The following is a 15,977-nucleotide window of genomic DNA, read 5'->3' on the forward strand; positions in this document are numbered from 1 at the left end:
GTTAAGTGAGGCTGTGGAGAAAAAGGCACCTTCATGCACTGTTGAGGGGAATATAAATTCATGACCGCACTGTCAGAAACGTGGAGATATGGAGCAACCTACGTGTCTATCAACAGATGTATGGATAAAAAAGATATGGTATATATGTATAATGGAATACTATGCAGCTCTAAAAAAAGAATGAGATCTTGCCATTTGCAACAACATGGATAGACCTCTGAAAGTATTATGCTAAGTTAAATAAGTCAGACAGAAAGACGAATACCATGGGATTTCACTTATGTGTGGAATCTAAAAATATGAACAAAAAAAAAGCAGAAACAGATCCATAAAACACAGAACAAACTGGTGATTTCCAAAGCAGCAGGATGTAGGAGACGGGCAAAATGGGTGAAGGGGATTGGGAGGTACAAGCTTCCAGTTACAGAACATGTAAGTTATGGAGATGAAAGATACAGCATAGAGAATATAATCAATGGTGCTGTAATAGCATTGTATGGTGACCAACAGTAGCTACACTGTCGGCGAGCACAGCATTATCAATAGAGTTCTCCAATCACTATGGGGTATATACCTGAACTATTGTAATGTTGTGTGCGAACTATACTGCAATTAAAAAAATAAAAAGACCTTTAAGAAAATTGTGGTCTGGGGCACCTGGATGGCTCAGTGGGTTAAAGCCTCTGCCTTTGGCCTAGGTCATGATCTCAAGAGTCCTGGCATCAAGCCCCGCATTGGGCTCTCTGCTCAGCAGGAAGCCTGCCCCCTCAGCCCGCCTGCTGTTCTGCCTGCTTGTGATCTCTGTCTGTCAAATAAATAAATACAATACAATCTTTAAAAAAAAAAAAAGAAGCTACTTTAAAGAAAATTGTGGTCTAAGTATATAATGTCATATTGTATTCAGCAAAATGAATTAACTGTTACTATATGGAAAAGATTGATGAACCTCACAAACATAATGTTAAGTGAAATAAGCAAGGATCATGATTCTATTTATATAAAATTTAAAAACGGGCAAAATAAATTAATAGTAATATATATCAGGATGTTGATTACCATTGCAAGTAAAGGGCTAGCAACTCAGAGAGTGCTCAACAGTTGCCAACTCAGGCATTATAAATGTTCTATTTCTTGATTTAGGTTATATTACACAGATCTATTCTCTTTATGAAAATTCGGTAGGCTTTACAATTATCATGTGTACTTTTCTAAATGAACATCATACCTCAATAACTTTTCAGTTTTTTTTAAAGGATTTATTTATTTAGAAGAGAGACAGAGAGCATGAGTCGGGGAAGGGGCAGAGGCAGAGAAAGAGAGAGAAGCAGATGCCCCGCTGAGCAAGGAGCCCATGCATGGCTCAATCCCATGACCCTGGGATCAAGACCTGAGCCAAAGGCAAGCGCCCCACAACTTTTTAATTTTTTAAGTATACTTAATAGCTGCCTCTTCTGTATTTCCTACTATGCACATGTACTATTTTTATAATATTTATTTTTTAAAAAATTAATCGAATACAAATTGGAGAGATCTTATCTTAAAAGTCCTAGGAGTCTTAAGGTGAGACATGAATGTAACAGGACACAGAAAAGGTAACTACAACACTCCTCTAGCCAGACATATCTGAAGGAATATACTGAGATATGGAGACCACATTCTCAGAGCGACATTCAGAAAGTAGATTGTAACCTCAAGAATGGAAGAAGTTCTGGGGATCTAGAAACCATGTCATGAGACTTGACTAACAGGACAAGGGGCAGCTGACACTGAGAAGAGACATAGTAATATCCCAGCACCCTATGTCTAGCATATAGATGGTACCAAGAAACGTTTGGGGAATGAATGAATTAAATCTAAGTCTTTAATATTTGAAAGGTTGTCAAATGGAATTAGGACAAGGATGATGAATGAATGAATAAATGAGTAAATGAAGTAAATGATATTATCATTCTTGATATATTTAAAGAACTGTCATATGTGCAATCCGGACTAGAGTTATATATGCTGTGCCTGAGGAAAGTTTCAAGATGAATGTAAAGAAGGTAAAGAAAAGCTCGAATTTTGGGCGCCTGGGTGGCTCAGTGGGTTAAGCCGCTGCCTTCGGCCCAGGTCATGATCTCAGGGTCCTGGGATCGAGTCCCGCATCGGGCTCTCTGCTCAGCGGGGGGCCTGCTTCCCTTCCTCTCTCTGTGATCTCTTCCCTTCCTCTCTCCTACTGTGATCTCTCTGTCAAATAAATATATAAAATCTTAAAAAAAAAAAAAAAAAAAAGAAAAAAAAGAAAAGCTCGAATTTCATTCTACTTGAAGAATTTTCTAGGGGCACCTGGCTGCTCAGTCTGAAGAGCACAAGACTCTTAATCTCAGGGTCATGAGTTCAAGCCCCATGCTGGGTACAGAGATTACTTAAAATAAGTAAATCAAATTAAAAAAAAAAAAAACTTTTCTAACTGTAGGGCATCCAAAAATGAAAGAAACAGTTAAGGCAGAAACTACATGCCTATCATTTGACTACATGACCCAGGCCCTCTTCAGCTTTAATATTCTTTGACTCTATAAAATATTATCTTTATACCTTTCTGCACAGCAAATAATTCACAAATACTTGAGTTATTTTTGAAAACAATATCAATTGTTTACTAAATGAAGATATATCACTTGCATACTATAAATCAAACTTTCACAGCTTTCATTGAAACATCATGACAAAGAACCTCTAGGTATTCAGAGTATCCAGCGAAAAAGCAGTTAAATCCAAAAAGAACAAAAACCATCACTGGTTACCTACAGAGGCCCTTTGCACAATCTTAAAGAAAAAAAAGAAAATCAAAACTGCATTTTCTACAATTCAAAGCACTGAAATCAGACTGGGTCCTTTGCCATTAGTTTAATGAATCCTCCCCCCCACCCCCCGCAAAGTTAAAATTACTTCAGTAATTCTGTATAGAGTTGAATTCATTCCATTTCTACTCACTGACTAGAATCTACCAACTCCGGCATTTTAATATTTAAATTACTCCTAGCATAGTTCCACATTCATGTAACAATTCTTATCGTTTTCAAAGTACTTTCTCACATAATAACTTATTTGAGCCTCGTAAATGACCTGCAGGGAAGGGAGAGTTAGGATAATTAATCCCAGTTCTACAGATGAGAAAATGGAAATGACAAATTAAATGACTGTCCCAATACAATCAATGAAACCAAAATCACAATCCAGTCTTTGCAGGTCACATTTTATTATTCATCTGGTATCCCATATGTTCATCAGTCCTAAGATAGAACTGATCAAAATTCTTCAAAGTAACAGTTATGGAATAAAAGGAGGTTCACTTCTTCACAAAGAGGAAGAAGATTGTTGCCAAAAAGAACACATGCTTAGTTAAATGAAATCAAAATTATATAAGGAATTTAGATTTCCAGTTTAAAATGTTTACCCAACTGCTGTGAGAAAAATGCACAATCAGGAAAAGCACATTTAATATTTCTAAAGGGCTGGATTAAAATTTCAGCTGTAAACTTCATTACTGTAATTAGATTTTTAATGCATATTTATTAAACATCCATTCAAATACTGTGTTCACAATTATTCATGAGTTATTTGTACATTTGTGTTGATTTTAACAAACTGTAAACAGTGGCCACTGACCAGAAATGTTCTCCTACAATGACAGAAGCCCATACTAAGGTCATAGGCAGCCCATTTATGCTCTATTATGTTCTAATCATACCCCAAATATAAATATTCAGCTGTTTTTTTGAAAACTGCAATGGTCATCAATGACCCAAAAAGTTAGACTTACCAGTGACATTAAAGACCTATGTTTAATTCAGTGATGAATAAACAAAGTGCAGAATAGAAGAAAATCAAATCTTAATTAAACTCTTTCTTTAGAAAAACAACATAAGCCATCATCAAGGAATGCATCACAAGATGATTTACTTTATTTATAAAAGGCTGATTTAGGGGCTTTAAAAGGGTGCTTTTGATTTAAATAGAAAAATTATGAAAATTAAAACTAAATGCTTGCTGGTTATCATTCTTTTCCTTTCGAAGCTGGTTAATCTTAATGTGCCAGTGTATAACTTTACAAAAGGAAAAAAATAGTACTTTAAATTTCATGATAACAAATCAGTAAAATACCGCCTAAAAATCTGAATAAAGCTATTCTGAAGTAATTATAGGCATGGCCTAGCATACTGAGTAACTCTTTAATATTCACCCTGTTCATACACTATTTAATAATGAGATCTAAGGGATCTATCTTCTTTCAAGTGCTAAAGAAAAATAACATTTTTTAAGTTCATTTAAATTTTTTATATACTCATACACATAAGAATTTTTTAATGGAATCTACATGGTTTACATTTAAGATGGAGTTGCATTATGAAGCTATGAAGGAACTATTCTAAGAATTACCTATTCAGGCTTTAAAAGTTGTTGAAAACTGCTACCCGGGCAAGAATATGATAGATGATGTGTTGGAAAGTAACTCCTAGAATGGGCTCCATGAAGAGAAGAAATAAGGGGGCAGGAGCAGGACAGTGAACAAAAGCTATGAAAAAGATTCTGGAGATTAAAATATCAGAACCTCCAAGAAAGTAGATGCAGAAACAGGATCTCAGTTGAGGACCTTAGGGAAGGAAGACCTAACACAGCAGGAAGAACAGACATATCGAAAAGGTTTTTTAAAAGAGAAATTAGAAAAAAACCTTAGTTACAGGTCAGTGAAAAATATGAGTGACCTAGGAAAACAAGTACTAGATACATTCAAGCAGAGGATAGATCACTTGTCAGAGAATTTATAGATGGAACATACTACTACACTGGGCCCAAGGCTGACCTTCCGGTTTCTAGAATCTTAACACCTACTATTTCTGCAGTACTTTTAGTAAAAAGACAAATCAAAGGATTTGATTTCAATATGATTTTCTTAAACAAAGAAAATCAAGCTCTTGAGGTATAAAGCAGTACTAATCTACAGTAGATCAATCACTCATCTCTGACAATCCTTCCTATCAGTTCTGTTCTTAGACCCACCCTTTGTTATCTGCCCCTCCAGCCCCTAGAACTACCTCTAGGGCACCAGCTTTGCCTATGGAATAAGCTGTGCTATGTTTTTTCAAACACTAATCGGAAAATAAATTATCATGAAGTTATCAGTCTCAGGAGTAGGCAAGAACATTCTTTTCTAATACAATAGATGTTAATGAAAATCCAAGAAACATGAACTTACACATAAGGGTATTCACCTAATTAGGTAGTAAAGTCCAAAGTCCATTTTCTTAACCACTAATATATACTAACAATAAATTATACCAATTCATATGGCTGAGGTACATTAGTTTCATATCAATGCCTAATCGAGATCTCCTGTATATATATAGTAAAGAGGTTGTGGAACCAAGGGTGAACATGAGTCATCGTTTAATAAAGACACCTAAAAATACAACATTGAGATACAGAAAGACACTCTGGAAAAAAATCACAAGATGCAGCTCTAACAGTACCTTGCCTCCATGAAACAATTTATTTATAAAAGCTAGCTTAAATAAAATAGAATTTTCAGATATGCTAATGTTCAATTTTAAAAAACCCTAGAAACATTCTCCTCTTTGGTTTCTCCTCTAGTTTTCCTATGGCCTCTCTTAATGTTCTCCAACAAGGTCATGTTCTTCTCATAAAATGTCAATTTTATTGACCAAGGACTCACGGTCAGGGTTTTCTCCTTTTCTCTCTACAAATATTCCCAGGCTAGTTCTTCCATTCTCATAGCTCTTGACACCTCATTTTTCCTTTTTTAGTCTCAGACCCCCATATTTCCTACAACTAATTAAACTTAATTATCCAGAACTGTCATAGCCAACTCAAATTTAACAAGTCCAGAAAGGAAGCTCTCCCTAAAATGCCTCTGGCCCTACTTTTTTGTGTGTTTGATTTGTTTACCTTGACGGATGGTGATGCCATCAAATTACCCAAACTAGGAAACCTAAGTTGATCCTAACTCTTCTCTTTCCTTATCTCACCCAAAGCCTGGCAACTCTATCGAAGAACAGTCTCTGAAGCCCCTCCCTTGCTGCCCTGTTTCCCACCTCACCACAGCAGTAATTCAGGCTATGAACCGCTCTCTCCAGAACTACAACTTCCTTCTAAACGACCACCGAGTTTCCAGTATCCCCCACCCAGGCATTCCCAATCTGCATTTCAGGCAGCAATAGGAATAACTATGCTAAAACCAATACGACAACTTTTCTTCTTATAAAACCTCCACCAGCACCCTGCTGAGCCTAGACATCTTCGCACACTATACAGGACTTTTAAGCAGATCCAGGCCACCTTCCCAGCTTCATCTCTAGCTGCTCTCCCTGAGGGCCCCTAATCCAGTAAAAAGGCCATCTATAGCCCACTTCTACACTTGTGCTACCACACCCTCCCCTCTCCAAGCAGAGCTGCTTTCACTCCACAGCCCTGCAACACTTAAGATGAGTTTACATGACAGGCTATCAATGTCCATTGTTATATTAAGGAGCTAGACAACAATGGTGAAGTTTGTGGTTCTGGAGCAAAAAGTACCTGGGTTCACATCCCAGTTGGGTGACCATGCCTCTTTATCCATCTATGAGACAGAGGTAACTAGTATTTTACAGGGCTTTTATGAAAATTAAATTATGGAAGAGAAAGAAACTGCTAGCAGATCACATGGAACATAGAAAGAGGTCCATAAATGTTAGCTATTATCATTTCATCACTCTTCCAAGACTGTGAACTATTCAAGGGCTGGGACTCAATTTCATTCACGTCCCCGATCACCACCACCACCACCACCACCACACACACACACACACACACACACACACACACACTTAATACAAGGCTTCAACTGAATTAGCCAATTTGAGGCATTTTCCACCCACACCATGGCCATTCTAATCTCTAATGTTTCCTCTTCACTATTTGGAAGTTGAACAACCATTACATTAAATGAAGATACACTTGGGCCGAAAAGAAAATGGGCAATAAAATAAAATTTGAGCATCTATACTTAAAATATAGGACACCAAATTTCAATTCAAATTTTTTAAAGCATTTTTCCAAAGATTTTATTTATCTATTTGAGAGAAAGAGAGTGCGTATTTCGAGTACGCAAGCAGGCAGAGCAGCAGGCAGAGGGAGAGGGAGAAGTAGGCTCCCTGCTGAGCAAGGAGCCCAGCTGGGGCTCCATCCCAGGACCCTGGGGGATCATGACCTGAGTCGAAGGCAGACGCTCAACCGAGCCAGCAAGGTGACACTCAATTTAAATTTTTAATAAACTAATGAAAAGGGGACCCGGGTAGCTCAGTAGGTTAAGCATCTGACTTCGGCTGGGGTTGTGATCTGGGATCAAGCAGGCTCCCTACTCAGCTCAGCGGGAACCTCCTTCTCCCTCTCCCTCTGTCTGCCACTCCCCCTGCTTGGACTCTCTCTCTGTGAAATAAATAAAATCTTGGGAAAAACAAAAACAAAAAAATAATGGAAATATACATATCCCCAAATGGAATTCATAATGTTCTATTTCCTAAGGAATTTAAATTAGGCAACCAGGTAGGCTGATTTGCATGAAGAGCTTTTTAGGACCCCTAAATTCTTCATAGTTCGGCTTCCCAAACATCTTGGAGCCAGGGCTGGCACTAAAGCTTAGATGAGACATAAAAACAATGAACATGCTCTTCCTTTCCCCTCATTCCTTTCCTTGGTCTATTTCCTTCTTCTGTTTAACATTAAGTCAATGTTTCCCTCACATTACACTGTAGTAAAGGACGGACTTGAAAAAAATGAAAAAAATGCAAATATAAATGTAAACAGTAAATATTCCCCCAAAATTGAGGGATACAAGGCCCATTTTAAAATTGAACTCTAAATACTGAAAAGCATTTCAACTTAAATTTTTTTATTTAAAGAGAGGGAGGGAGTACCTTTACTTACAATTAAATCAATCTCTACCTTAACTGTATTTTCATTAAATCTCTAACCCTAAAACTGGCTAGGTTTGAGTATAGGAGGCAGTATTATAACAACCCATGTTCACCTCTCCAATGCCCAGCAAAGACCACTGAGGTACCAAGTATGTAGCAACAGAAGAGTTTATTAAAGATGGAGCCAAACAAGGAGACGGGACAGCAAGCCTCAAATCCGCCTCTCCAGAGGAGGAGAGAAGGAAATTTAAAGGCAAAGGAAAAAAGGTCTGGGTATAACGTTGCTGCTGCACTTTTTAGGCTACAACTGCAATTAGTCCCATTAACCCTTTGGTTACTGGTTTCAATCCCCACTTTTGATCATTCCTCATTCTTGAGAGAAATGGGACAATGACCATTCTAGTTACTTTCTGCTGACACAGAAGTAAAAATCAGGGTTAGAGGAATGGAAGCTTTCTGCAGCAATCTAGAAATATTCTTTAGCTCCAGGTTGAAACCCAAAATCCTACATTACCAAGGTGTGTGTACTTTGGTTGTTAGTTCTTGTACTATATTTTATCAAGACCTCAGGAGAGATTTGTTGTAACCAACCAGCTTGTAGTACTTGTGGATTTCTTCAGACCAGCTCCCCTAAAAAGTATTTTCAGGTCCATCAAAGGCTTGCCAGTCCAAACAGGGCTCTTTTTGATGTTCTCCTTGTGACAGGGTATAGGGAACCTGTGGACTCTTTTAATTTGAGTGTAACGAATCCATGGCTTAATTCTCTTTAGTTTCACTAAAGAATGGGTGGTCACCAGTACTTCATAAGGTCCTGTCTAATGAGGATGGAGCTGGCCCTCCAAGTGCTTTTTCTTCCAGGTCTCAAGTCTCCAAGATTCAGGCAGTGTAAGGGCACAAACAAAAGTGTGTCTAGAAACAAACTTACACGGTAATATTCAATTCCCTAACATAAGCCTCATCAGGAACTCCTAAGTCATGAAGAGTGTAGAGTCTTCCATATAACATCGCATGAGGGCCTAAACCAAGCCTACTTCTAGGGGCCACTCTTACCCAAAGCAGAGAAGCAAGCAAGGCTTCTTCTCAAGTTAAGTTGGTTTCTTAGCATATTTTTGCCAAAGTTCATTTTTTTCTGTTTTTCCAATTGGTTGGCTTCTTCAGAAAGCATGTAATTTCCACTGAATGGCCAAGGCACTGAACACTACTTGTATGATTTTTGCCACAGATGCCACTCCATTGTTGCTCTGAATTGTTAGTGACCATCCAAACCTGGCAATAACCTTACTTAAAAGTGTTTTTGACAAGGCACCTAGATGTCTCAGTCAGTTAAGCGTCTGCCTTCGTTTGGCTCAGGTCATGATCCCAGGGTCCTGGGATGGCATCCTGCAACATCGGGCTCCCCACTCTGCGGAAATCTGCTTCTCCCTTTGCCCCTCCTCCCACTTATTTTCTCAATCTCTCAATCTCTTTCATTACATAAATCTTTTTTTTAATTGTTTTTGACAATTTCTGAGGTCTCCTCTGAATAGCATGGAAAAGCTTCAGCACAATTTGTAAAGGTATCTACAAAGACTAAGAAATATTGAAAATTACCTGTTGTTTTTGGCATAATAGTAAAGTCTACCTGCTGATTTTCTCCAGGTTCGGTACCTCTAAATTGTATACCTTTTAGAACTGGTGGGGGCCAGTTTTAGAATGGTTTTTAGCACAAATGTCACATTTTTTAATGGTGCTGTGAAAAGTGGGACCCACAATATACCTATGGATCCACTTAAGAGTAGTATCTTGGGGTGCCTGGGTGGCTCAGTGGTTTTAAGCCTCTGCCTTCAGCTCAGGTCATGATCCTTGGGTCCTGGGATGGAGCCCCGCATTGAGCCCCACATCAGGCTCTCTGCTCAGGGCTCTCTGCTCAGTGGGGAGCCCACTTCCCCCCCTCCTCCCCCGCCGCCTGCCTCTCGGCCTACTTGTGATCTCTGTCAAATAAATAAATAAAATTAAAAAAAAAAAAGAGTTGTATTTTAACTATAACGGGTGTTTTGGAGAATATGGTTAATCATTTCTTCCATAAGATGTTCTGGGATAAGGATTCATTTTAGCTCCAACAGGCTTTAGTGCCAATATCGTATCCAAATTCCCAATCCTTAAAAAATAAAAAAGAAAGAAAGAAAGAAAAATTTTTAAAAATTCTCATTTCTTGCTCTTTTGAGGTCCTCCCAGGAAAACTGGGTTGATATTTAGTTGAACCCATGTCTGGCACTAAAGTCATTACAAAAGGTTTTTGGAGTCTTTGCCAAACTGGCAGCTTAATCTGCCTATTGTTCCCTTGAGCAATCAGTCCAATTTCTGGTGTCCTCAGCAATGGACAATAGTTGATGGTCACCACTGCATCCAGCTCTTCATTGTCTTTGATCCATAAAACTGCTCCCCATCCATAAACATATCTCCATCAGGAACGAAGGACTCTCAGCTGTAGGAAGGCTCCCGAAAGTCCCCAGCTCTCAGACACCATCAGAATTGTCTTGACTGAAGACAGCTGGCTGCCTTACCACGGGTATGCCCTCTTCCCAAGTGGTCATATCCAATCACTGTTACAAAAGTCCAGCCCTTTTGTCTCAATTTAGGATGGTTCTGAAGGATAACCAACTTTTGGAACTCCTCAAGAGAATCAGTTAAGGCTTCTGCTGATATCATATCACCGCTCAACTTCTGCCTACTCTTGTTCTTTTATGCTCCCTTCTCTTTTTCCGGTGTTAATCACTAACAAACTTCTTAAATACTATTCTCTATAATTAATCTCCACAAAAAAACTAATCCCCACAGAATTCCTTTCCAAAAATTCCCTTCTCACAAAACTTCTAAAACTTTACTTCTCACAACATCTCACAATTTTACTTTTCACATTCAGATTTTGTCCTCTTTAGGTAACCAGGCTCACTTTCCTGGCATATAGAGTTGTTACCCTTATTATTTCCAGCACTCTTAATTACATCTGTTAAAAGTACTTACATCTGCTTATTTGTTCTTAGATCACCCATACAACTTAATAAGAACAAGTTCTTAAAATTCTAACAAATTTTGCAATGGTGATAACATGAGTTTATTTGACTTTCGGTAAAGACAGGCAGAATAAAACCTTTACATTTAATGCTGACAATTCTAAAGACGTGCCCCTTTTATTTAAACCAATAACCTTGAATTAGTCTTAATACTGAATGTTTTCCAAGATCATGTGAACATAAAAAACAGCTGGGTTAGTTTCCATCTTTCTCAGTTTTAGAATGCCCAATTCTTACAAGTGCTTGCCTTGGAACCAACTAAATAAAGCTCTTCCACAAAATTAATTTTAGCAATAACACCCAGAGGTAGAGAAAATATCTCACATTTACAACACACAAGGACACACAAATACACAAGATGCAAACAAAATCCTAAAGGTCCAATTTCTAGATATCCCCCTTTTACAACACAAATCTAATTGCAAGATGGTATTATAATTAATGGACGCAGCCAAGCAGTGTTGCCAAAAAGGACTGCCCATTTTTGGAGAATACAGGCCAAAGGGCTGCATGTGGAGATGGAATTGTCAGTTCCCATTTTCCAATTAGAACACAGCTTGTTTCATTCTAAAATACCAAAAGCTTTAGCAACAACAACAAAAAAAAAATGAAGCCCAGAGTACCTCTGTGAACATCGTTCCTCCCCAAAAGTTGAGGCTCTACAAACTGAACCAAATGGTTCCCTAGCCAAGCCTTTTCTTAAGAAAAGGAGACTAACAGAACCAAAACCCACTATTTGAAGGCAACTGAATGGGAGGAGAAATCTGAGAGCCAAACCAAATAGGAGGAAGAAATAAACTCACATGCCATCACACATGAAATACTACTCACCAAGAGACATCTGTCCAAATTGAATCCAAGGAAACGATTCCCTGCCACAAAGGTTAAATGAGGTGCTGAAAGTCAAAGGTACCCAGCTGGGATGGGGCCCCAGGGACAGTCCCTAGGGCAAAGAACCTGGGCAGCTGCTTGGACTTGTCACCAGGCTGCCCTCACCAACTACGGGCTAACAAACCACCCACAGGCAGGCAAAGAACTCCTGGCTAGCTTGCCAAATCTGTAACAAAACCCAAGTTTGGCTGCCCAATGTGCAGCAAAGACAATCACTGAGAATCAAGTAGGCAGCAGAAAAAGGGTTTACTGGAGAGGCAGGCAAATGAGAAGATGGGAGAACAAGGCTCAAATCCACATCTCTGAAGTAGGAGGGAAATTTAAAGGCAAATGAGAAAGGTTTAGAGGAAAAGTTGCAGCTGCAATTAGTTCCATTAACCCTTTGGTTTCTGGTGAGTTCTGAAATTCTAAGAGATAATTCTGAAAGCAATGATATCTTGATTTAATTTTTTAAAAATACGAGTACAGGTTAATAGCAAAGCCTTTATGGTCAGATGTAAATCCAAGTATAGCCTTTACTTGAAGCCAAAAGTTATGACATTTCACTAGCTATATAACTTCTGCAACCTTGGATCCATCATCCCCAAAATGAGGATAATAAGAATTAAATAAGATAAAGTGTGTAGAAAGCACTTAGCATACTGCATGCAACAGAATAAGCAGTCAGTAAATTTTATGTTATTATGATGACATTCCTTAAATCTTAAATTTTCATAAATGATGGTACATGCATTGAATAGAATTCTATTTTAACCATCTAAAATAAAGCAGTTCTATGAGGCACCTGGGTGGCTCAGTCATTAGGCGTCTGCCTTTAGCTCAGGTCATGATCCCAGGATCCTGGGATGGAGCCTGGCATCAGGCTCGATCCCAGGGTCCTGGGATGGAGCCTGGCATCAGGCTCGATCCCAGGGTCCTGGGATGGAGCCTGGCATCAGGCTCGATCCCAGGGTCCTGGGATGGAGCCTGGCATCAGGCTCGATCCCAGGGTCCTGGGATGGAGCCTGGCATCAGGCTCGATCCCAGGGTCCTGGGATGGAGCCTGGCATCAGGCTCCCTGCTCAGTGGGAAGCCTGTTTCGCCCTCTCCCACTCCCCCTGCTTCTTTCTATTCCCTCTCTCGCTGTCTCTCTCTGTGTCAAATAAATTTAAAAAATTTTTTTAAGTTAAATAAAAAAATAAATAAAATGAGGCAGTTCTAGGAGTGCCTGGGTAGCTCTATTAAGCAACTGCCTTCAACTCAGGTCATGATCATGGGGTCCTGGGATGGAGCCCCACATCGGACTCCCAGCTGTGTGTAGAGCCTGCTTCTCCTTCTCCCGCTTGCCACACCCCCCTTATGCTGTCAAATGAATTAATTTTTAAAAATAAAATAAAATAAGGCAGTTCTCTATGTATTGATATGTAATGATTTCTAAGATATACTAAACAAAAAATAAAAGAAAAGTACAGGAGGATATGTATGTTACCACTTTTTAAAATACAGACACTTATATACATACATATTTGTTCATACAGAGACTGTCCCGAAGAATACATAAGAAAGTAATATTAGAGGTTGCCTCTAGGGAGGAAAACTACTAAGGGATAGGGGCGGAACATTTTACCATATTTTTTCTTGTATCATTTGCTTTTATTACCTGTTTCACAAATTTAAAAAAAAAATAAAGTTTATATTATGACCCAACCCTTATGATATCAAAAATATCCCATTATATATAGTAAGTGAATTATGCTAAACTTTACAGAAAAATCTAAGGTGACTTAATCAGAGTTCTAGTATTAATTTCAACTCTATTGATGGTAATAATTAAAGACTGATAGGGTTTTAGCCAGATAAGCCAATGAGAAGGGGTGCTGGAGTTAAGAAAAAAGAAAACATAAGTATGCTTGGAAAAGACAGTAAGAATAACATTCATTCGTTCAGGAAATAGACCTTAAGGGTCAGGCGCCAAACACTGCACCAAGTGCTGAGGAAACAAGACACTTGGTCCTTGCTTTTGAGTATCCCGCAGTTTAATGGGACTATGTGAATACGTCTCAGAAGACAGGTTCTGCTCTTGGTTCTCAACTTTGGCTGCATATTAAAGTCACCGGGTAAGTAAAATACCGATGCACACACCCTGGTCCCAGAGACTCCTGGGACTCTTCAGCACTCCTGAAGACTTAGTTACTCGCAACATATGACCATTCACTCATGAACACGTAATGATTTGAATGAATGAGTGGAGCAAGCCTAGTGACAAAATACACCCCACTGAAGCCTCTAGTGACCTGAAAAGAACAAGAACTGATTCCTCAATCTGAGAATACTTGAACACCTGCATTCCCAGAACCCCCGAGAGCCAGCCTGGCCGGCAGAAGTCTGAGGTTTGGCTTTTAGATGCCTTGCAGGGTCACCATTCGGGAGAGCAGGGAAGGCGAACTGTAAGGGCCCCCAGTCCCCTATCCCACAGTAGCACCCCTTCAGCCAGGCACTCCCGCAACTGGGCTCAGCAGGTGTTAACTCTAACTGCCTGAAGGGAACAAACTCTTAGTGGACCTCTGACCTCCAAATGAAAGCCGTCCTGGGTCAGCTTCCTCAGTACTCAGGGCTCCTTCATCAGCTGCCAGACAGGATAAGAGAGACTGAAACTCCTCTCTCCAAGGGCCCCTAGCTCCAAAAATCGTGAAACCAGGAGGCAACTGGGCAAAAACAGAGTAGGGAGGGTAACTGACCCGAGGCTTCCCCGTTCATTTGCAGTGGGCTTGGCCTACTCAGGGCACAGTCACTGACCTTTCCAAAGGGTGTTTCCAGGGGCGGTGGCCGGAGGGGCGAGAGCTGCAGCCCGGGCCCCGCACCCAATACATCTCCCTCTCAGCCGGCTCTGCACTAAGCGCAGGGTAACCAAGGGCGACCAGGAGGCCGCCATCTTGAGATCTGTACAAGGGAAGAGGAAAACTTTATTGAAACCCAAAACAGAAACGGTGGCACGGACAAATAAAGACGTGCTCACAGAAGGCTACCCCCAGAGAACGAAAGGGAGCCAGATGAAGGACCGGACCTCTACTACCGAGAGGGCTGGCTAGACTCCCTTCCGTCCTTCCGGGCGCCTCCAGGCCGAACTACGACTCCCAGCATGCAGTGCGGCAGCGCCGTGGGCGGAGGGGAGCCGGCGAAGGATGGGCTCTGGGGGAGGGCAGTCCTGCTCCCAGCGCCGGCCAAAATTCCCGGCAAGGGATCCCAAAACGTTTCGGGGATTTGGAACGTGATTATGATGTGTAGTCACGTAACCCCTGAGTCTTCTCAGTTTAAGTACTTGACCGAGATTTCGAGACCTAAATAAAATGTGGATGACCCACTGGGCAATCATATTTTAAGAAAATATTGATGTTACCTGGTCTCATTCCTTAAATGGTAGCCCTAATTTTTTACCTCCAGCGCCCAACTCATCTTTGGCAGAGTATCTGAAATGTGCTCCTTCCACTTTTACTTTCTATATTTGAAAAGCATAAATCACTTTCAATATGGTATGCACTCAAATGGTTTTTATTTTTTTTAAGATTTTATATTTTTTATTTGGCAGAGATCACAAGTAGGCAGAGAGACAGGCAGAAAGAGCGCGGAAGGGAAACAGGCTCCCTGCTGAGCAGAGAGCCGGACCGACCGGGGACTCGATCCCAGGACACTGGGATCATGACCTGAGCCGAAGGCAGAGGCTTTAACCCACTGAGCCACCCAGGTGCCCCTCAAATGTTTTTAAAGTATTTATAACTGTCATGGGAAAGCCAGTGGCCGGAGATGGACAATTAGTAGATGGAATGGCCATGGGATAGTGTATTCAAAAACGAAATCCTAAGTGGATGCCCTAATTTGATTAAACAAAAAAATATTTGAGTTAGTATAAGTGCATTGAGAATACAAACTGGTGTCCAGAAGAGGATGAGGGATGAAAAAAGCAACAAAAGATTCTACAAGATGTTGTGGAATCAATGAAAGGAGAGCACTTTGGGGAATCAGGAAGGACTTCTGGAAGCTTTGATTTGATTTTATTTTTTAAGATTTTATTTATTATTTGACAGAGAGAGATCACAAGTAGGCA

General features: G+C 40.0%; 1 protein-coding gene across 4 annotated transcripts in view; it reads right to left on the reverse strand.

Annotated features, from left to right (window-relative positions):
- AFG1L (AFG1 like ATPase) overlaps window positions 1–15,021 on the reverse strand; it is a 234,783-nt gene extending 219,762 nt beyond the window's left edge. For 2 of the 4 annotated variants that reach the window (XM_059176935.1, XM_059176937.1), the window contains exon 1: window positions 14,672–14,992. In XM_059176935.1, the coding sequence (XP_059032918.1) occupies window positions 14,672–14,807 (136 nt within the window). In that variant the 5' untranslated portion in view covers window positions 14,808–14,992. Of the gene's footprint in view, window positions 1–14,671 lie in introns of all 4 variants that reach the window. The other 2 variants (XM_059176936.1, XR_009354512.1) reach the window with 2 other exon arrangements.
- Between the last annotated feature and the right edge of the window lie 956 nt (window positions 15,022–15,977).

This window comes from Mustela lutreola, chromosome 6 (assembly GCF_030435805.1).
Source record: "Mustela lutreola isolate mMusLut2 chromosome 6, mMusLut2.pri, whole genome shotgun sequence".
Taxonomy (NCBI): Eukaryota; Metazoa; Chordata; class Mammalia; order Carnivora; family Mustelidae; genus Mustela; species Mustela lutreola.